Here is a 23,011-nt window from a genome sequence, read left to right as displayed (position 1 = left end):
AGGCTGCAAGTGTTGGGCACACTGGATAAGTGGGGCTTGTTCAAGGATCAGTTACTGCGTGTTCTTGATAAGTATGTACCGGTCAGACAGGGAGGAAGGCGTCGAGCGAGGGAACCGTGGTTTACCAAGGAAGTGGAATCTCTTGTTAAGAGGAAGAAGGAGGCCTATGTGAAGATGAAGTGTGAAGTTTTGGTTGGGGCGATGGATAGTTACAAGGTAGCGAGGAAGGATCTAAAGAGAGAGCTAAGACGAGCAAGGAGGGGACATGAGAAGTATTTGGCAGGAAGGATCAAGGAAAACCCAAAAGCTTTATATAGGTATGTCAGGAATAAGCGAATGACTAGGGAAAGAGTAGGACCAGTCAAGGACAGGGATGGGAAATTGTGTGGGGAGTCTGAAGAAATAGGCGAGATACTAAATGAATATTTTTCGTCAGTATTCACTCAGGAAAAAGATAATGTTGTGGAGGAGAATGCTGAGCCCCAGGCTAATAGAATAGATGGCATTGAGGTACGCAGGGAAGAGGTGTTGGCAATTCTGGACAGGCTGAAAATAGATAAGTCCCCGGGACCTGATGGGATTTATCCTAGGATTCTCTGGGAGGCCAGGGAAGAGATTGCTGGACCTTTGGCTTTGATTTTTATGTCATCATTGGCTACAGGAATAGTGCCAGAGGACTGGAGGACAGCAAATGTGGTCCCTTTGTTCAAAAAGGGGAGCAGAGACAACCCCGGCAACTATAGACCGGTGAGCCTCACGTCTGTAGTGGGTAAAGTCTTGGAGGGGATTATAAGGGACAAGATTTATAATCATCTAGATAGGAATAATATGATCAGGGATAGTCAGCATGGCTTTGTGAAGGGTAGGTCATGCCTCACAAACCTTATTGGTGCCGGTGCAGACTCAAAGGGCCGAATGGCCTCCTTCTGCACTGTAAATCCAATGATAATCTAGGATTAATCTAGGACAAAGGTTCGGCACAACATCGTGGGCTGAAGGGCCTGCTCTGTGCTGTATTTTCTATGTTCTATGTTCTACCTCCTCCCTTCCTGATGCCCTGCAATATCTGCAGCTCAGACTTCAGCTCAACAACTCTGCTTTGCAGTTCTTCAGCTACAAACACCAAAATCCAGATGGATAGCTGTTCAGGATCCCAATGCTCTCAATAAACGTCCACATGTTACGGTTATGGCCCTAACCTGACCTGCCATGCCTTTATCTTATTTATCTGATTAGCTAATTAGTTAACAAGAAAGCCAATTTCCTAGCTGAGTGAAGAGGGAGGAACAATCATCGGCAACTGAAGATCAAATAAATAAAGCACCTTCTGACCAAGTTACTGACTTTATCACGGATTATGAAACACCCAGTTCTGCAAATCATTGCATGCCACACTCATAGCAATGCAAAGATTGCATCAAAAATAATTATGAGAATATACCACTTGTCAATAGCAACTCACCAAGGCATTGGGCAGCATCGCCAGTTCTTGTTGAATGAGAGGATAGTCTTCATGTCATCATCACTCAACTTAAAATTAAAAACCTGCATGAAGCACAAAGCTAATTTTATAAATGGGACACAAAACCTATGGAAATGTGGTGAAGTACCACACGACTAATACTATTATACAACAGCACGCGGAAAGAATCTTTTAATGGGTAGCCCATTAAAAAAAATCTTCAGACATACCAGTAGAGCTTGTGAGTAATGATGGTACCTTGGTCTTCAACACAGGGATCCCAAGATGGTCAGTTTTCTTTCTAAAGTTTTTTTTTTTTTTTTTTTTAAACTTCCCAAATTTCTCCCATCTTCAATATAATTAACTCTGGTACAGAATGAATAAATTCAAAGTGCGAACATAACAAGGAGGAGTAAGCCATTCAGCCCTCTAGCTGCTCTGATAAGATCATGGCGGATTTGATTTTGGCCGCAAACTATCCTATCTAACCCCTTGTCTCTCTTGACAGACAAGGCAGTCAATCTAACTGAGCCTTGCCTAGACTGCTTTCTGGGCAAGAGAATCCCACAGATTAATGATCCTCAGGAGAAAACAATTCTTTTTATCTCAGTCTTAATGGAAGACTCCTAACTTTTGAAGTGTACTCACTAGTTCTAGTTTTCCAGGAGAGACATAAGAACGAGGAGCAGGAGTAGGCCATCTGGCCCCTCGAGCCTGCTCCACCATTCAATGAGATCACGGCTGATCTTTTGTGGACTCAGCTCCACTTTCCGCCCCGAACACCATAACCCTTAATCCCTTTATTCTTCAAAAAAAACTATCAATTTATCTTAAAAACATTTAATGAAGGAGCCTCAACTGCTTCACTGGGCAAGGAATTCCATAGATTCACAACCCTTTGGGTGAAGAAGTTCCTCCTAAACTCAGTCCTAAATCTACTTCCCCTTATTTTGAGGCTATGCCCCTAGTTCTGCTTTCACCCTTTCAGCATCTTTCACATCTTTCAGCATTCACCTTGTTCAAGTCCTCAGGATCTTATAGGGTTCAATAAGATCAGCTCTCAATTATCTAAACACCAACAGATACAGGTCCAATTTTTCCTCATAAGAAAACCTCGATTGCAATAATCAGTCAAGTGAACGCTCTCTGTACTGCTTTGAATGCAATTATATCCTAAATGAGGAGTGGATGCTGACCCAACAAATCTCTGTCCCTTGCCTTGACCATGTCCCTGACCTTTCCTCTTTCTCCACTAGGCCTCCCACCAGCATAAAACCATTTTTACCCACCAGTCCCCCACACAATATAAAAACCATCATATTCCTGCCTCTCGTCAATTCCAAAGAGGAGTTATGTTGGACTTGAAACGCTAACTGCTTCTCTTCACAGATGCTGCCAGAATGGAGTTTTTCCCAGAACTTTTTGTTTTTATTCCAATACCTCTGCACCCCAAGTATGCCATAGGACTCTCCCCACACCAAGGTTCACCTACCTTAAAATTTTCCTGAATACGTTTTTTGGTAACAGATTTTGGGATTACAGTCAGACCCCTCTGAATGTGGAAACGGATCAAGACCTGAAAGAAAACTCATACAATTGGAAAAAATACATCACAAACTGAAGAAGAATTTGGAGGTTTTTAAATTGGTGACTTGCTGCAAGGGGCCATTGCTACTGGGGTGAAACACTGATCACCTGAGAAAGCGGGCGAGCCTTCTGCAGTAGAAGAGGCAGCTGGCAAGCTATCTGTACAAACTGATTTCTCCTGTTGACGGAGGTGTGTATTTGCATCAAAGTATTGCAGCATGTTTTTTGTGAGGGCCACGAAGCATCCAGCATGAGTTTCAAGGATACCAAGAAATAACATTTATTTACAATAACATATATATACACAACACAGCAACCTCGCTTGCTGCTTACTCCTTCCTGCTGATACCAAACTGGCCAGCTTTATTTATACATGGAGTCTGCTAGTGATTTCTCCGCCCCCCTCATTGGGGAAGCTCATACTCCCACAGGATTGTGGGATTGTCATTAGTCCCCAGCCAATGGTAAGCAGGCAGGTTATAACATCCCTCCCCCCCAAAGTCCAAGGAATCCACCGAAGACCCTGGCGAAGGAGGGCGTCGGACTCGTTTTGCTGCAGGCCGGACACCATTTGCACGAGGCGCTGGATCGGGCGGCATGTAACGAGCGGAGACCGGCGTTTCCGTGATGAACGGCGTAACGGTTGTACATCCACGGCCCGTGGGCCCTGAGGATTCCCCCTCTGATGCGTCCTGTGTCTCCACCTCTGAGTCAGAGTCTGCTGCCTCTGTCATCTCGGCGTCTCTATCTCCACGCGGTTCTGTAACGACCTGCGCAGGCTTTGAGTGAGGCACCAGAGGAAGATTGTGAGGACTACTTTCTGGGGCTGTAGAAATGAGCTCCGGGGCGGGGAATCTTTGGAAGGGATAGTCTTCTGGACCGAACGTGGTCTACATGTTTGCACTGGAGACGGCCCTGGGCTTGCACCTGGTAAGATATAGGGCCCATTTGGCAAAAGATTACACCAGGGACCCACTGGGCACCACCAGCAAAATTGCGAACAAACACTGGGTCACCGGGCGCAAACTGCCGAATCGGCAGAGCCGAGAAAGACCCTGTCCCTGCCGTTCTTGTGTGCTGCGTACTTTTGCGCCAATGTCCGGGAAAACCATACTAAGGCGGGTGCGAAGTCTCCGGCCCATTAGGAGTTCTGAGAGAGTCACCGCATGGGGGGTGGTCCCATACGAAAACAAAAAGCGAGCCAGTCTCGTGTCCATTGACCCGAAAGACTGCTTCTTTAGGCCTCGTTTGAATGTCTGCACTGCGCGCTCTGCCAACCCATTTGAAGCCGGGTGGTAAGGGGCAGTGCGGATATGGCGTATGCTGTTCATCTTCATGAACCTCGCAAACTCCTCACTGGTGAATGGAGTGCCGTTATCCGTGACCAGCACCTCGGGGAGGCCATGTGTACTAAAAGACAAACGCATCTTCTCAATTGTTGCGCAGGACGTTGTGCCTAGCTTCTTATGCACCTCTAGCCATTTAGACTGGGCATCGATTAATAAAAGGAACATGGATCCTTGAAAAGGGCTGGCGGAATCCGCATGCAAGCGCGCCCAAGGCCGCTCCATTCGCAGTGATGTAGGGGCGCGGCCGGCAGAAGCTTCTGATGCTCTTGACAAATGGAGCAGTTTTGGGCCGCCTTCTCAATGTCGGCGTCGAGGCCTGGCCACCAAACATAACTCCGGGCCAACATTTTCATTTTGGTCACACCTGGATGCCCATTGTGCAAGTCTCTTAGTATCAGCTCCTGTCCTTTTTCCGGGACAATCACACGCGTCCCCCACAAGAGGATGCCATCTTCCACGCTGAATTCTGACAGCTTGGAGGAAAATGCCCGCAACTCGCCTGGGAGCCGTCTATGCTGCCCACCATACAGGACTACAGGTCGAACCCTTGACAGGACTGGCTCCATCTGGGTCCACTCACGGATCTATGATGCCGTGACACGCAAGGTGTCCATAAAATTTAGGGTTGCAACCACCTCACCGGTCGTGGGGGTCGACATGGGGCCAGTCGATAAAGGCAATCGGCTCAGTGCGCGGCATTCGCTATCTGCGTTCCTGGTTTGTGCTCCAGAGAATACTCATATGCAGCGAGCAACAAAGCCCAGCGCTGGATCCGTGCAGAAGCAATGGGCGGTATTGGCTTATCCTCTGAAAAGTCCCAGCAGAAGCTTATGATCAGTCACGATAGTGAAGTGGCGGCCATACACGTACTCGTGGAAACGTTTCACCGCAGACCACTGCCAGGCCCTCCTTCTCGATCTGCGTAATTTCTTTCCGCTGCAGTCAATGTGCGGGAGGCGAAAGCTATCGGCCGCTCGGCCCCGTTCTCCATCTTGTGGGACAGGACGGCCCCAATACTATATGGGGATGCAGCACATGTGACGAGGAAAGGCGTTCCAGGATCATAGTGGGTTAGTAACCCTGACGACGACAACTGTTGTTTTACCCGCCGGAAAGCGGTTTCTTACGGCTGACCCCAAACCCAGGTGTGATTTTTCTTTAGCAGAAGATGCAACGATGCCAGCATAGTTGCCAGATTGGGGAGGAACTTCCCGCGATAGTTTACGAGGCCGAGAAAAGAACGAAGATGCAAAGTGTCAGTCGGGGCAGGGGCCTGTTGAATCGCGCGCACCTTCTCTGCGACGGGGTGCAAACCTTCGCGGTCCACCTGATAACCCAGGTAGACTACTTCCTTCACCTGAAAGACGCACTTTGTGCGACGTAAACGGACTCCAGCCTCTGAAAAGCATCCAAGGACAGCCTCCAGATTTTCCAAATGTTCCTGCTCCAACGTCCGTGATCAAAACGTCATCTAAGTAGACAGTGACACGCGGTAAACCTCTCAAAATGCCCTCCATAACGCGTTGAAAAATAGCGCAGGCAGAGGATACTCCAAAGGGCAAACGTGTATATTCATACAGGCTCCGGTGTGTATTAATCATTACATATGGTCGGGAGGCAGGGTCCAGCTCAAACTGTAGGTAGGCGTGACTCAGATCTAATTTTGTGAACGAAAGTCCACCTGCAAGCTTTGCGTAGAGAACCTCTATGCGAGGCATTGGATATCGGTCGAGTCGGGAAGCCGTATTCACTGTAGGTTTATAGTCGTCGCACAAGCGAACTGTGGCATCTGGCTTCATTACAGGTACAATTGGTGCTGCCCAGTCAGCGAAATGGATGGGCCTGATAATACCCAAAGTTTCCAAACGAGTGAGCTCCCCTTCTACCTTCTTGAGCAAGGCGTAAGAACATAAGAACTAGAACACAAGAACTAGGAGCAGGAGTAGGCCATCTGGCCCCTCGAGCCTGCTCCGTAAGGCACCGGGAAATAGCACGGCGTGGCTCCAGGATCGACTTGGATACGGGCTACGGCCCCTTTTATTTTCCCCAAACCGGGCTGGAATACATCTGGGTATCATCCTCAGTCAACCCTCCAGAAACTGTTTGGAGGATGTGCTGCCACAGCAAGCGCAAATGGTGCAACCAGTCCCGACCCAACAGGCTGGGCCCATGGCCGCGCACCACGATAAGTGGGAAACGCCCCTCCTGGCGCCCATAAACAACAGGGGTCATTGTAGTTCCTGCAATGTCCAATGGTTCCCCTGTGTAGGTGGCCAACCTGGCCTGTGTGTCGGTTAATGTAAGGGTCTGTCTACCCTGCTTGATGCAGTTGAATGTCCTCTGGGCGATCACGGAGACCGCTGCACCAGTGTCCAACTCCATCTCAAGCGGGTGACCATCGACCCGTACTGTCACCACACGGGGAGCTGCCACACAATGCGGCTGCAGACAATCGTCCTCCGTCTCCGCGTCCTCAGGCGTAGTCGCCGCAGGTTCATCCACATGGAAGGTATGGCCCCTGGGCTGTTCCCAGTTTCGGTCAGAACGACGCCGCCTCTGGCGCCCCCAGGACCGGCGTCCGCGACGGGGTCGGCGCCTACAAGTCTGACACGGACATGACTCCTCATCCAGTGGTTCTGGAGAAGGCTCCCTTCGGGGAGGAATGTCCGACGGCCACTGGCGTCGATCCGGACGTCGTCTCGCCCAAGTGCGGGGGGACGTTTTTGGACAGAAGGGGTTGTGCCCCAAGACATGCACTTCCATTCCCTGTATCTCCTCGTTCTGCCCTCTCTCGGGACAATACTATTTGAATGGCCTGTTGAAAAGTCAATGTTGGCTGAGCTAACAACTTTCTCTGGGTGCCGCATTGTTAATACCGCAAACCAAACAGTCGCGTAACATTTCTGATAAGGTCTCACCAGTCACAGTACTCCGCAATCCTGCGTAGCCTGGATAGAAAGTCGGCAAGGGATTCTCCTGGGGTCCTCTCAGCGGTATTAAACCGGTAACGTTGGACTATCGTGGACGGGGTTGGGTTAAAATGCTGCCCCACTAAATTCACAAGTTCATCAAACGTTTTGGTGTCCTGCGCAGCTGCGTACGCAAGGCTCCAAATCACCCCAAACGTATGCGGGCCGCAGGCGGTGAGCAATATGACCACCTGGCGCTAGTTTTCGGTGATATTGTTTGCCCGGAAATAGTAACGCATCCGTTGTGCGTACTGGTTCCAGCTTTCCAGCGCAGCTATAAAAACATCCAAACGTCCGTACTGAGGCATGGTGTAATAGAAAACAACTTCCAACCTGTATCCAACAAAAATCCAGGGAGGTGGCTTCAGCAGTGTTGACAGCTATTCACTTTAACCCTCATCGCCAGTTTTGTGAGGGCCACGAAGAATTCAGCATGAGTATCAAGGATACCAAGAAATAACATTTATTTACAATAACATAGATATACACAACAGCAGCAACCTCACTTGCTGCTTACTCCTTCCTGCTGGTTCCAAACTGGCCAGCTTTATTTATACAGGGAGTCTGCTAATGATTTCTCCGCCTCCCCTCATACTCCCACAGGATTGTCATTAGTCCCCAGCCAATGGTAAGCAGGCAGGTTATAACAATGTTGCTAATAAAAATCTGAGCTTGGAGGAATTACAGTCAAAGGAACATAAAACTATGAGAAAGATAGTTGGCTACCTGCCCATTCAAGCCTGCTCTACCACTTTAAAAAGTCATGGTTGATTTACTATCTCAACTCCAACTTTCCTCTGTCCTCGTACCCCAAAATTCCTGTAGCACCCAAACATCCACAGGTCTATAATTCTCATTGAGCAAGCACCCCGGGTTCTCTGGTAGAAAATTTGAAAGATGCACAACTGTTTGAATGAAGACATTTCTCAACTCAGTCCCAAATAGCTGTCCTCTTGAGACTGTGACCCAGATAGCACAGTCAGGGGAACCATCCACCCAGCATCTACCCAAAGAAGTTCCTAATTTTGAATTCATAGAATTTTATCATGGAATTTACAGTGCAGAAGGAGGACACTCAGCCCATCGAGTCTGCACCGGCCCTTTTGGAAAGAGCAGCCTCACTCCCACCCCATCCGCGTAACCCCACCCAATCTTGGGAATCGAACTTGGGACCCTGGAGCTGTGAAGCAACTGGGCTAACCACTGTGCTACCGTGCCCCCCCCCCCCCCTTCCCAAAGCTCAGCTTTGACAATGGGTCCCCTGGACTCTAAACCTTAGTTCCTTTCTCTCCCTATAGATGCTGCCAGACTGCTGAGCTTTTCCAGCATTTTCTCTTTTGGTTTCAGATTCCAGCATCTGCAGCAATTTACTTTATCTATGAAATCCAGGACTGAGCAAATCAGTCTACCCTTGTAGAAAATCTTCTCAGCTCAGTCCTTTGTAGGTTACTGCAACAAACCACAGTAGCATTGTAAACCCCAGAAAATGCATTACAAGCACTTGAAACATTGATTAATTTTCTTACAATAAAGTTAATAGCAATTACTTTATATAATGCTAAATGGATTGCACCTAAACTGGAGGGGCACCAAAATCCTGGGTGGGAGGTTTGCTAGAGCTCTTCGAGAGGGATTGAACTAGTTTGGCAGGGGGATGGGAACCAGAGCTATGGATCAGAGGATAGGGTAGCTGTTGAACAAGCAGAAATCATATGCAGCGAGTCTGTGAGGAAGGATGGACAGTTGATAGGGCAAAGTTGCACTCAGTGGAATGGGTTAAAGCGTGTCCGTTTCAATGCAATGAGTATCAGGAATAAGTATGAACTTAGAGCATGGATCAGTACTTGGAACTACGATGTTATGGCCATCACAGAGATGGATTTCATAGGGGCAGGAATGGTTGTTGGATGACCCAGGGTTTAGATGTTTTAAGAAGAATAGGGAGGGAGGTAAAAGAGGAGGGGGAGTGGCACTGTTAATTAGAGAGTGCATCACAGCTGCAGAAAAGGAGGTAGTCGAGGAGAGTTTGTCTACTGAGTCAATATGGGTAGAAGTCAGAAACAAGAAAGGAGCAGTCACTTTATTGGGAGTTTTCTACAGACCCCCCCCCCCCAATAGCAGAAGAGAGATGGAGGAACAGATTAGGTGGCAGATCGTGGGAAGATCTTGGCAGAAGTAACAGAGTTGTTGTCATGGGTGACTTCAACTTCCCTCATATTGACTGGAACCTCATTAGTGCAAATGGTTTGGATGGAGAAGATTTTGTCAGGTGTATATAGGAAGGATTCCTGACTCAGTATGTAGATAGGCCGACTAGTGGGGAGGCCATATTGGATTTGGTGCTTGGCAACGAACCAGGCCAGTTGTCAGAAGTCTCGGTGGGAGAGCATTTCGGTGACAGTGATTACAAATCCTTGACCTTTACCATAGTCATGGAGACGGATAGGAACAGACAGTATGGGAAGATATTTAATGGAGGGAGGGGAAATTATACTGCTATTAGACAGGAGCTGAGGAGCATAAAGTGGGAACAGTTGTTCTTGGGGAAATGCACAACAGTAATGTGGGGGTTGATTAAGGAGCACTTGCTGCGAGTGCTGGAAAGTTTTGTCCCACTGAGACGAGGAAGGAATGGTAAGGTGAAGGAGCCTTGGATGACAAGAGAAGTGGAGCTTCTAGTCAAGAGGAAGAAGGCTTATGTAAGGTTGAGGAAGCAATGATCTGGCACGGCTCTAGAGGCTTACAAGGCAGCCAGGAAGGAACTCAAAAATTGACTTAGGAGAGCTAGACGGGGGCATGAAAAAGGCCTGGCAGGAAGGATTAGGGAAAACCCCAAGGCATTCTACACTTGAGAAATAAGAGGATCATCAGAGTGAGAGTAGGGCTGATCAGGGATAGTGGAGGGAACTTGTGCCTAGAGTCTGAGAACATACAGTGCAGGAGGAGGCCATTCGGCCCATCGAGTCTGCACCGATGAGATAGGGCAAAATGAATATTTTGCTTCAGCATTCACGAGAGTGACCTTGTTGTTCATGAGAAAAGCATTAACCAGGTTAATAAATTTCAGCTGGAAATTTTGAAAAGCATCAGGATAGATAAGTTCCCTGGGCCAGACGGGATATAGCCAAGGTTACTATGGGAAGCGAGGGAGGAGATTGCGGCACCGTTGACGATGTCCTCACTCTCCACTGGAGTAGTACCGGATGATTGGAGGGAGGCGAATGTTGTTCCCCTGTTCAAGAAAGGGAATAGGGAAATCCCTGGGAATTACAGACCCATCAGTCTTATGCACGGTAGCATTATGGATAGCACAATTACTTCACAGCCCCAGGGTCCCAGGTTCGATTCCTGGCTTGGGTTACTGTCTGTGCGGAGTCTGCACATCCTCCCCATGTCTGCGTGGGTTTCCTCCGGGTGCTTTGGTTTCCTCCCACAGTCCAAAGATGTGCAGGTTAGGTGGATTGGCCATGCTAAATTGCCCATAGTGTCCAAAATTGCCCTTAGTGTTGTGTGGGGTTACTGGGTTATGGGGATAGGTGGAGTGTGGACCTTGGGTAGGGTGCTCTTTCCAAGAGCCTGTGCAGACTCGATGGGCCGAATGGCCTCCTTCTGCACTGTACATTCTATGATTCTATGTCTGTGGTGAGCAAAATATTCTAAAGGATTCTGAGAGACAGGATTGAGGATTATTTACAAAAACATAGTTTGATTAAAGATAGTCAGCATGGCTTTGTGAGGGGCAGGTTATGCCTCACAAGCCTCATTGAATTCTTTGAGGGCGCGATGAGACACATTGATGAAGGTTGGGCAGTGGATGTGGTGTATATGGATTTCAGTAAGGCATTTGATAAGGTTCCCCATGGTAGGTTCATTCAGAAAGTCTGGGGACATGGGATACAGGGTAATTTGGTTGGCTGGATACAGAATTGGCTGGCCAAAAGAAGACAGCGAGTGGTAGTGGGTGGACAGTATTCCGCCTGGAGGTCGGTGACCAGTGGTGTCCTGCAGGAATCTGTTCTGGGACCTCTGCTCTTTGTGGTTTTTATAAATGACTTGGATGAGGAAGTGGAAGGGTGGGTTAGTAAATTTGCCGATGACACGAAGGTTGGTGGAGTTGTCGATAGTGTCGAGGGCTATTGCAGGTTATAACAGGATGACAGGATGCAGAGCTGGGCTGAGAAGTCGCAGATGAAGTTCAACCTAGATAAATGTGAAGTGATTCATTTTGGAAGGTCGAATTTGAATGCTGAATACAGGGTTAATGGCAGGATTCTTGGAGGTGTGCAGGAACAGAGGATCTTGGGGTCCACGTACATAGATCCTTCAAAGTTGCCACCCAGGTTGATAGGGTTGTTAAAAAGGCGTATGGTGTGTTGGCTTTCATTAACAGGGGGATTGAGTTTAAGAGCCGCGAGGTTTTGCTGCAGCTTTATAAAATCCTGGTTCGACCACAATTGGAATATTGTGCCAGTTCTGGTCTCCTCATTGTAGGAAGGATGTGGATGCTTTGGAGAGCGTGCTGAGGAGATTTACCAGGATGCTGCCTGGACTGGAGGGCATGTCTTATGAAGAAAGGCTGAGGGAGCTTGTGCTTTTCTCACTGAAGCGAAAAAGGAAGAGAGGTGACTTGATAGAAGTGTACAAGTTGACGAGAAGCATGGATAGAGTGGATAGCTAGAGACTTTTTCCCAGGGCGGAAATGCCTGTCCCAATGGAACATAGTTTTCAGGTGATTGGATAAGGTATAGGGGAGGTGTCAGAGGTAGGTTCTTTACACAGAGAGTGGTGGGTGCGTGGAATGCACTGCCAGCAGAGGTGGTGGAGTCAGAGTCCTTAAGGGCATTTAAGTGACTCTTGGACAGGCACATGGACAGCAGTAATTTGAAGGGGTGTAGGTTAGGTTGATCTTAGATTAGGATAAATGGTCAAAAATCGTGGGCCGAAGTACCTGTACTGTACTATACTGTTCTATGTTAACGTAAAGAGCATGTAACAAAACTGATGCTTTTGCGACAGCACAGTGGCAAGCATTGCTGCCTCACAGAGCCAGTGACCTGGGTGCAATTCCGGCCTTGGTTGATTGTCTGTGTGGAGCTTGCACTTTGTCCCAGTGCCTGCGTGGGTTTCCTTTGTGCTCCAGTTTCCTCCCACACAGTCCAAAGATGTGCAGATTAGGTGGATTGACCATGCTAAATTGCCCCTTAGTAACCAAGATGTGCAGGTTACGTAGGGTTACGGGGATAGGGTGCTCTTTCAGAGGGTCAGTGCATTCAATGCACTGAATGGCCTCCTTCTGCACTGTAGAAATTCTATGATTCTATGTGCTGAAACCTGGGGCGAAATTCTACGTTATCGGCGGAAAGTCCGCCGATCGGCGCAAATCCGACTTGCGTCACGTCGGAAAAATGGGTCGAAAGTCTCCGGCCCGAAATGGGCTAGCAGCGACGTAACGGGATCCGCGCTTGCGCACGTGGTTGACGCCGTGCAGCGTCATACACGCCGCACGGCGTGACGGCTCATAAGGCCGCGCTGCTCCCCCCCACCCGACCGGAACACCCGACCGGAACACCCGACTGGATGGCTGGCCCCGAGGTCAGAGTCACGCGATGTGGAGGCGCTCCTGGACGCAGTGGAGCAGAGGAGGGACGCCCTGTATCCCGGGCACGGCCGCAGAGTTGCCCCACGCCACAGCCGGCGTCTGTGGAGGGAAGTGGCAGAGGCCGTCACCGCTGCGGCCCTGACACCACGGACAGGCACCCAGTGCCACAAGGTGAACAACCTCGTCAGAGCAGGCAGGGTGAGCCTCCCCCATATCCCCCCCTCACCCCCCCTCCCCCATATTCCCCCCATATCTCCCCCCCCTCCCCCCATAGCCCCCCTCCCCCAAGTGAATCCAGCCCTAACCTTAACCTCTGCAATGCATGCGCAACCGATGACGTGCATTCATATACCCGCCTAACAGTGTTGCCTTTTACTCCTGCCACCACCCCCCCCCCCCACAGGATAAGCGCGCACACAACAATAGGGAGCATGTGAGGACTGGAGGAGGCCCTGCTGATGAGAGGCCACTGACCGAACACGAGGAAAGGGCCCAGGAAATGGCTGCCCTCTCACAGGAGGCCATGAGCCAGTGCCAGCGCCAGATGGCAGAGGTGCTCAACGCCATAGCCCAGTCTCTGCAGGCCATGGCCCAGTCTCGGCAGGCCATCGCTGAGGGCATCGGCGCCAGTGGCCATGTGCGAGCCGGTGTCGCACTGTCACAGACAGTGTTTGCCAACCCCCTGGGTTCCATGGCTGCAAACCTGCAGACCTCGGTCGATACCAGCATGGGCCTCCAGGACTGGCAGCGCCAGATGTCGGGGGGGCGTCGGATGGCCAGTCCGTTCGCATCCCCCACCCATGTAGAGGCCTGGGGGCCATCGGGCACCCCGAGGGAGGAGGAGGTGGTGTGGTCCGTCCCGGCTCCCCCTGTAGGGGAGGTCCCGGTACACCGCGACACCTCGGACTCCCCCCCACTTCCGTGCATCGGGTGGGCAACGGGCAGGACAGGCTGGCAGCTCGCCATCCCAGTCGCCCGGGCCGCAGCCTGGCCCATCTAGGCCAGGGCGTCCCAGGAAACGGCCGCCAAAGGGATCCAGTGTCAGAGGGCAGGAATCACAGGAGTCCACCTCCAGTTCTGCTGTACCTTCTGGGGAACCACGTAGACGTAGTCAAAGGGCCCGTAAGGCCAAACAATTAGACACTGAGTAAGTTGGCACGGGTGCAAGGCACAGATGAGTTTTAGGGGCTAGGGCACGTGCATGAACTCCTTTGGTTATTAAAGTCAATGTTACACCTACAGAAGCTGCCTTTGTGCTCTGTCCAAAGCGTGCGGGGGTGTCATGTACGTTGAGCGCAAGTGTGTGTGTGTGAGGGGTGGTCTTACCTCAGCCCCAGGTGAGTCTGCCCCCTTCCCCCTGGGCCGCCATCAACATCCCCCGGGCAGAGGACGGGACCGTGCGCTGCAGTGTCACAGCCGCATGCAGGGATGGTCCGGGTGGATGGTGGTACTGTGGCCATGGGTCAGACATAGCCCAACGATGTAGAGCCAGGAGCTCACTGCAGGGCGGGTTGTCATCATCCTCCATGGCCTGCAATAGACACGCGTCCACCCGCAACTGTGTGAGCCCGGCCCGTTGTGCCGCAGGTGGATCGGCAATGGGGGGGGGGAGGGGGGTGAGGGTGCTGGGGGGGGGGGGGGTCGGCTGTTGCCATGGTGTGCGGTCTGTGGCCATACTACCCGATTCCCACGCCCATCTAGGTCAGTGAAGCGGGCGGCTATCAGTCTGTCCCGTGCCCGCTGGGCCTGCCAGTAACGGTGGACAGCCACCCGCCCGTGTCTACCCCGTCTGCCCTGACCATTACCCCCAACCCCTCATCTGGGGAGGACTGCGCCTCTGCCTGCTGCTCCTCCACTCCGCCCTCCTCTGCCTGCGGCACATCGCCCCTCTACTGGGCACGGACCCCCCCCCCCCAATCCCCCTCCCCGACCCCCCCCCAATCCCCCTCCCCGGCACGGACACCCCCCCCCCCAAATCCCCCCCAATCCCCCTCCCCGGCACAGACTCCCCGGCACGGACACCCCCTTCGGCACGGACTCCCCGCCCCAATCCCCCTCCCCGGCACGGACCCACCCCCCCCCCCCCCAATCCCCCCCCCAAACCCCCTCCCCGGCACGGACCCCCACCCCAAACCCCCTCCCTGGCACGGACCACCCCCCCCCCCAAACCCCCTCCCCGGCACGGACCCCCCCCCCCCCAATACCCCTCCCCGGCACGGACCCTCCCCCCCCGGCACGGACCCCCCGCCCCAATCCCCTTCACCGGCACGGACCCCCCCCCCCCCAATCCCCCTCCTCGGCACAGAACCCCCCCCCCCCCCCAATCCCCCTCCCCGGCATGGACCCCCCCCCCCCAATCCCCCTCCCCGGCACGGACCCCCCCCCAATCCCCCTCCCCGGCACGGACCCCCCCCCCAATCCCCCTCCCCGGCACGGACCCCCCCGCCCCCCAATCCCCCTCCCCGGCACGGACCCCCCCCCCAATCCCCCTCCCCGGCACGGACCCCCCTCCCCCAATCTCCCCCCCCCAATCCCCCTCCCCGGCACGGCCCCCCCCCCCAATCCCCTTCCCCGGCACGGACCCCCCCCCCCCCCAATCCCCCTCCCCGGCACGGACCCCCCCCCCCTCCAATCCCCCTCCCCGGCACGGACCCCCCCCCCCCAATCCCCCTCCCCGGCACGGACCCCCCCCCCCCAATCCCCCTCCCCCTCCCCGGCACGGACCCCCCCCCAATCCCCCTCCCCGGCACGGACCATCCCCCCCCCCAATCCCCCTCCCCGGCACGGACACCCCCCCCCCGGCACGGACCCCCCCCCCCAATCCCCTTCCCCGGCACGGACCCCCCCCCCCCCCCAATCCCCCTCCCCGGCACGGACCCCCCCCCCAATCCCCCTCCCTGGCACGGACCCCCCGCCCCAATCCACCTCCCCGGACTCCCCCCCCCAATCCCCCTCCCCGGCACGGACCACCCCCCCCTCCCCAATCCCCCTCCCTGGCACGGACCACCCCCCCCTCCCCAATCCCCCTCCCGGCACGGACCCCCCAATCCCCCTCCCCGGCACGGACCCCCCAATCCCCCTCCCCGGCACGGACCCCCCCAATCCCCCTCCCCGGCACGGACCCCCCCAATCCCCCTCCCCGGCACGGACCCCCCCCCCCCCCCCCAATCCCCCCCCCCCAATCCCCCTCCCCGGCACGGACCCCCCCCCCCCAATCCCCCTCCCCAGCACGGACCCCCCAATCCCCCTCCCCGGCACGACCCCCCCCCCCCAAATCCCCCTCCCCGGCACGGACCCCCCCCCCCCCCCCACCACCAATCCCCCCCCCCCCACCACCAATCCCCCCCCCCCAATCCCACTCCCCGGCACGGACCCCCCCCCCCAATCCCCCCGGCACGGACCCCCCCACCCCCAATCCCCCCGGCACGGACCCCCCCACCCCCAATCCCCCCGGCACGGACCCCCCCCCCCCCCCCAATCCCCCTCCCCGGCACGGACCCTCCCTCCCCCCAATCCCCGGCACGGACCTCCCCCCACGGCACGGACCCCCCGACAGCAGCGGCGACATTAACGCCCCGCCGACCTTTCTCCCTTCAGAGACTTCGGCAACCGGCGTGGGCGGGATTCACGGCAGCCAGCGGCCATTCTCCGACCCTCTGGGGGGGGGGGGGGGGGGGGGGGGGGTCAGAGAATGACGCCCCTGATGTCACACCACTGCAGATTTAATAAATGGGCCCATACTTGTGCTGTTGATTTTTTAAGTCGACAAGCTATTGCTTTGAGCTTTGGATCTTCAAGGAGTTTTGGCTCGTCTGGTTTCACCCTAGAACAATGAAAGGAAATCAAATTATTCAAGGCTGTATTTTCCAGGATTCTTAATCCATGTTATATAACCGTTGGTTGATGACACGCAACCCAAGTGTAGACCTCTATTACTATTGCTCTGAAAATATCACTTAAGATTTGTGCACCCAAACAGCTTATAGAGACTGCACCTTCTACAAAATACAACCAAGACTGGGAATCTGTTCCTTCCAAAAAAGTGGTACGGGGAAAATACAGGGGAGTGACAGTGCAGAGAGCCAGCATGAACATGGCCAAAAAAGACCTCTCCTGCACTGCAACACCATCGGTTTTGCAGCACGGTAGGACAGTTGCTTCACAGCTCCAGGGTCCCAGGTTTGATTCCCGGCTTGGGTCCACTGTCTGGGTGGAGTCTGTACATTTTCCCCATGTCTGCGTGGGTTTTCTCTGGGTGCTCCGGTTTCTTCCCACAGTCCAAAGATGTGCAGGTTAGGTGGATTGGCCATGATTCTTCCTCCCCACCCACCACAAGATTGCCAAGGGCGGGACGCCGTGGACCATGTAAATATCCATTGGCCTCGGGCAAGAATCTCTGGTCACCGGCCAGATAATCTCACCCTAAAAGATGCAACGTGATAGAACCAGGGATAAATGAGAAAGAATAGTAAAATATTTGGTGGGATTTTTTTTTGGCCATTCACGCTGTCGGAACCATCATGGCAGCGAGGGGTGTGCTCTACAGAATACCCCATTGACACATTGGAGACTGATAGCAAAGGTAAGGGATCCAAGTAAGTTTGGCAGATTGGATCAAAAAGAGGGTGATGGTCGAGGGGCATTTTTCTGACTGGAGGCCTGTATATAGTTGTGACCATCAGGGATCAGTGTTGCAGCCCTTGCTGTTTGTGGTTTATACAAATGGTTTGAAATGAATGTAGGAGGGCTGATCAGTAAGTTTGCAGAGGCTTTTCCTGGGGTAGAGGGGTCAATTACTAGGGGGCATAGGTTTAAGGTGAGAGGGGCAAGGTTTAGAGTAGATGTATGAGGCAAGTTTTTTACGTAGAGGGTAGTGGGTGCCTGGAACTTGCTACCGGAGGAGGTGGTGGAAGCAGGGACGATAGTGACATTTAAGGGGCATCTTGACAAATACATGAATAGGATGGGAATAGAGGGATACGGACCCAGGAAGTGTAGAAGATTGTAGTTTAGTCGGGCAGCATGGTCGGCACGGGCTTGGAGGGCCGAAGGGCCTGTTCCTGTGCTGTACATTTCTTTGTTCTTTGTATGATACAAAAATACTCTAAATAGTGAGGAGGATAGCGTTGGATCACAGGAAGATATAGACGGCTGGTCAGAAAGGCTGATCAGTGTCAAATGAAATTCAATCCGGAAAAAGTGTGAGGTTGTGCAGGACACAGAAGACAAGGGAATACATGATAAACGGCAGGACCCTGGGAAGCACGAAGAAGTGCATGTATGATAGAATTTACAGTGCAGGAGGCCATTTGACCCATTGAGTGTACACCAGCCCTTGAAAGAGCACCCTACTTAAGCCCACACCTCCACCCTATCCCCGTTATCACACTTCACTTTTGGACACTAAGGGGCAATTTAGCATGGCCAATCCACCTCACAGCGCCAGGGTCCCAGGTTCGATTCCCCGCTGGGTCACTGTCTGTGCGGAATCTGCACGTTGTTCTCCCCGTGCCTGCGTGGGTTTCCTCCCACAGTCCAAAGACGTGCAGGTTAGGAGGATTGGGCATGATAAATTGCCCTTGGTGACCAAAAAGGTTAGGAGGGGTTATTGGGTTACGGGGATAGGGTGGAAATTAGGGCTTAAGTGGGTTGGTGCAGACTCGATGGGCCGAATGGCCTCCTTCTGCACTGTATGTTCTATGTTCCACACTATGAGCTTGCTCTGCAATTTGAGAAGATCATGGCCAGTCAAATTGTGGTCTCAACTCCACTTTCCTGTTTGCATCCCATAACCCTGGACTCTCATCACAAATCTAATTCAGCCTTAATAAATTTATTGACAGCCTCCGCTGCTTTCTGGGGAAGATAATTACACAGGATAACAACCCTCTGAAAAGAAAAATATTCTCCTCATTAAAAGGAGACCTTTTACTTTTTAAACTGTGTACCCAAGTCCTACTCTCTCCCACATAGGGAAACATTCTCTCAGCATCCACCCAGTCAAGTACCCTCAGCACCTTCTTTATTTCATGATGTGGACTCGGGTGAGCACAGTAAGGTATACCTCTTCATTCACCTGAGGAAGGAGCAGTGCTCCGAAAGCAAGGGCGGGATTCTCCCCTACCCGGCGGGGTGGGGGGTCCCGGCGGGACGACTCAGGAGTCGGGCCGCACCAAAGGTGCAGAATCCTCCGCACCTTCAGGGGCTAGGCCCGTCCCGGAGTGGTTGGCGCCCCGCCGGCCGGCGGGATAGGGGGCCTGGCGCCACACCAACCAGTGCCGAAGCGCCTCCGCCGGCCGGCACATACGCGGGAGCGCCAGCACGTGCTGGCGTGATCCCCGCGCATGCACACATGGAGTCACTTCCGCGCCGGGAATGGCGGATGACCACGGCCTCCGGTGCGGAAGGAATAGCGTGCCCCCACGGCACAAGCCCACCCATGGATCGGTGGGCCCCGACCAGGGGCCAGGCCACCGTGGGGGCACCTCCCGGGGCCAGACCCCCCTGGATCCCCCCCGCCCCCCCCAAAGAACCAGAGCCCGCCAGGTCCCGCCTGTAAGGGACCAACTCCAATTTACACCGGCGGGACCGGCATAGAACAGGCAGGACTTCGGCCCATCGCGGGCCAGAGAATCCGGACTGCCCGGGGCCCATTGAGTCGCGCCGGACCCCGCCATTCTCCGAGGCGGGCGGCGCGACTCACGCCACGCTGGTTTTTGGGGGGAGGGAGAATTGGGCGGATGCAGGGGCGGGATTCACGCCGACCCCCTGCGATTCTCCCACCCGGCAGGAGGGTGGGGTCGGAGAATCCCGCCCCTAGTGTTTGAAACAAACCTGTTGGACTTTAACCTGGTGTTGTAAGACTCCTTAGTGTACTTTATTTCAGTAAGATCATCTCTCATTCTTTTTGCCCAAAGCTGTTTAACCTGTCTTCATAAGATAAGGCTCCCCTCCCAGGAATGACCCCAGCTCTTTTGAACTGCTGCTAATGCATTTGTACAATTTTTCAAATAAGGAGACCAAAACTTATAGTGGGAGGGATTCTCTGGCCGTTGCAAGAAGCGTGATTCTATGATTCCAATGGTAACGCACCCCGACTGAGGGGTGGCTTCTTGCAGAATCCCATTGACAAGCGGTGGGAGTAGAGAATCCCACCGCCAGCAAGTGGCATGCCAAATCCTGGGCAGTATTTCACATATGGGGTGTGATTCTCCCAAAGCATTTCCAAGTTAATTGGTGGCGGGCTCGGGGGTTTCCCGCCAGCTCTACCGGAGAGTTCCCCACCGCTATACAATGATACTCAAGTCATTTATTGGGCCCTGGAGAGTTTCTCACCAGTTTAGCCCACACTTTGGGCACAAACTTCTGGAAAAATTTCGAAGTGAGCTAGCGAGCGGGCATTGCCACGAGTTTCCCGGCGTTTGGCCCAGCAAGACCGGCAACCCTATTCAATATTAATTGGTCCACTTAACGAGGCCTCAATTGTGTCCACCTATGTGGCTAACGATACCCTCTCCGTGTCTCCTCAGGAATAGCTCTCGCATAATCGACGGGAGAGGGCCCAGACTGACAGTTGGGTCCGAACTTGAGAATCCTCACCTCCTTCGAGGAGCGGGTCTAGGAGGTGACTGGGGTGGCTGAGGAGAGGGCAGTCACCCACTCAGAAGCTGGCGGATGCCGGAAAGGTAAGGAACCACCCAGCGGACCTGTCAAACGTGGGTAGTGATCGCCTTACTGACTCACCCATCCCTCCCACTGACCATTCTCCTGCAGGTCCTCGGAGGAGAGCTCAGAGGATGCAACTGTTTTAGTCGTGGCACAGCTGTCATCCCCACCCCACAACTGCACAAATATACTCACCTCGGTGGAAAATGTTAATGGCAGACTTCTGGGGGACAATCTGGTGAGCACCACACTCTTTTTTCTTTTAATTTAGAGTAATGTTTTTTTTCAAATTAAAGAAGCAATTTAGCATGGCCAGTCCTCCTAACCTGCACATCTTTGGGTTGTGGGGGTGAAACCTACGCATTCTTCCAGCGGAGCGGGCAGAGAGGGGAGCAATTTTTGGAGGGGAGAGCTGGAAGGCAAGCTGAGTTTTTGATTTTTAAACTTACTATTTCGGAGCAGGAAACCGGAAGTCGGCTGTGGGGAGGCCTGGGAAGGTTGTATTACCCAATAAATTTCATATATCATATATTCATATAATTTACAGTGCAGAGGGAGGCCATTCGGCCCATCGAGTCTGCACCGGCTCTTGGAAAGAGCACCCTACCCAAAGTCAACACCTCCAACCTATCCCCATAACCCAGTAACCCCATCCCAACACTAAGGGCAATTTTGGACACTAAGGGCAATTTATCATAGCCAATCCACCTAACCTGCACATGTGGGAGGAAACCGGAGCACCCGGAGGAAACCCACGCACACATGGGGAGGATGTGCAGACTCCGCACAGACAGTGACCCAAGCCGGAATCGAACACTGGGACCCTGGAGCTGTGAAGCAATTGTGCTATCCACAATGCTACCGTGCTGCCCCTAGTGCCCCTAGGCAGGTTTAGGAAAGCACTTTGAGAATCTGATGCCTAAATTAAGTTTTTTAGGGCCAGAGAGCCAGAGTGGTGGCCCAGTCTCAGCTGCACAATTGTTAAAGTGCATCTCTGAGAAGTGGGTGGAAGGAGCAGCACTCTTGTCAGCCTGAATGGTAAAGACCGTTTCACTGCCCTCACCTTGTCCATGGAGCATGTTCCCAGGCCCAGGATCGGGATACTCTTCCCGTCACTTAAGGGGAGATGTTGCTGCTCTGTCACTTCACCCATCCTTGTGAGAACGGTGAGGAAACACGTGTAGTGTCTCCCACGCTCCCTCCTCCTCTAACCTAATAAAAAAGACTGTGCTGTGAGCAGGTAAGCCATTTACTTTTTTTTCTTTTTTACAGGGAGACTAAGTAGAGGTGATGGCAGCTAGGGCAGTGGAATGTTCCTCCTGCAGAATGTTCGAGGTGAGGGAGACCACCGGTGTCCTTGCTGACTTCACCTGCGGGAAGTGCAGCCATCTCCAACTCCTCCCGTGTTAGGGAACTGGAGCTTGATGAACTGAGGATCATTCAGGAAGCTGAGGGGGGGATAGATAGAAGCTACAGGGACATAGTTACACCAAAGGTATCTGGGTAACAGAGGTGGGAAGAGGAGGAAGCAGTCAGTGTTCCGGTTGTTCCTCTCAACAATAAGTATACCGCTTTGGATTCTGTTGGGGGGGGGGGGAAGATTACCTAGCAGGGATAGGCTGCAGTGACCGGGTCTCTGGCACGAGGTCCAGCTCTGGGGCTCAGAAGGGAAGGGGGGGGGGGGGGGGGGGGAAGATTAGAAGAGCACTAGTTATAGGGGACTCAATAGTTAGAGCTACAGACAGGCGGTTCTGTGGGCACAGGCGAGAATCTCGGATGGTTTGTTGCCTCCCGGGTGCCAGGGTCAATGATGTCACGGATCATGTCTTCAGGATCCTGAAGGGGGAGGGGGAGCAGCCAGAAGTCATGGTGCACATTGGTACCAACGACATAGGTAGGAAAAGGGGTGTGGATGTAATAAACGAGTTTTGGGAGTTAGGTTGGAAGTTAAAAGCCAGGACAGACATAGAACATAACAGCACAGTACAGGCCCTTCGGCCCTCGATGTTGCGCCGACCTGTGAAACCACTCTAAAGCCCATCTACACTAGTCCCTTATCGTCCATATGTCTATCCAATGACCATTTGAATGCCCTTAATGTTGGCGAGTCCACCACTGTTGCAGGCAGGGCATTCCACACCCTTACTACTCTCGGAGTAAAGAACCTACCTCTGACATCTGTCTTTATCTATCTCCCCTCAATTTAAAGCTATGTCCCCTCGTGCTAGACATCACCATCCGAGGAAAAAGTCTCACTGTCCACCCTATCCAATCCTCTGATCATCTTGTATGCCTCAATTAAGTCACCTCTTAACCTTCTTCTCGCTAACGAAAACAGCATCAAGTCCCTCAGCCTTCCCTCGCAAGATCTTCCCTCTAT

At 53.0% G+C, this 23,011-nt stretch overlaps 1 protein-coding gene and 1 long non-coding RNA gene across 3 annotated transcripts in view; one reads left to right on the top strand and one right to left on the bottom strand.

Annotated features, from left to right (window-relative positions):
- The window catches only part of LOC140396106 (uncharacterized), a 201,192-nt gene that overhangs the window by 50,278 nt on the left and 127,903 nt on the right, over nt 1-23,011 (top strand). The window lies entirely within an intron of this gene.
- Nucleotides 1-23,011, bottom strand: part of LOC140396105 (aldo-keto reductase family 1 member B1-like) — a 66,096-nt gene that overhangs the window by 18,169 nt on the left and 24,916 nt on the right. Inside the window, exons 7-9 of one of the 2 annotated variants that reach the window (XM_072484218.1) lie at nt 16,708-16,789; nt 2,955-3,038; nt 1,463-1,545 (exon numbers count right to left, since the gene is read on the bottom strand). In XM_072484218.1, the coding sequence (XP_072340319.1) occupies nt 1,463-1,545; nt 2,955-3,038; nt 16,708-16,789 (249 nt within the window). The remainder of the gene's footprint in view (nt 1-1,462; nt 1,546-2,954; nt 3,039-16,707; nt 16,790-23,011) is intronic. The other variant, XM_072484219.1, reaches the window with a different exon arrangement.

This window comes from Scyliorhinus torazame, chromosome 19, assembly GCF_047496885.1.
Source record: "Scyliorhinus torazame isolate Kashiwa2021f chromosome 19, sScyTor2.1, whole genome shotgun sequence".
NCBI classification, from domain to species: Eukaryota; Metazoa; Chordata; class Chondrichthyes; order Carcharhiniformes; family Scyliorhinidae; genus Scyliorhinus; species Scyliorhinus torazame.
This window is presented reverse-complemented; position numbering and strand designations above follow the sequence as displayed.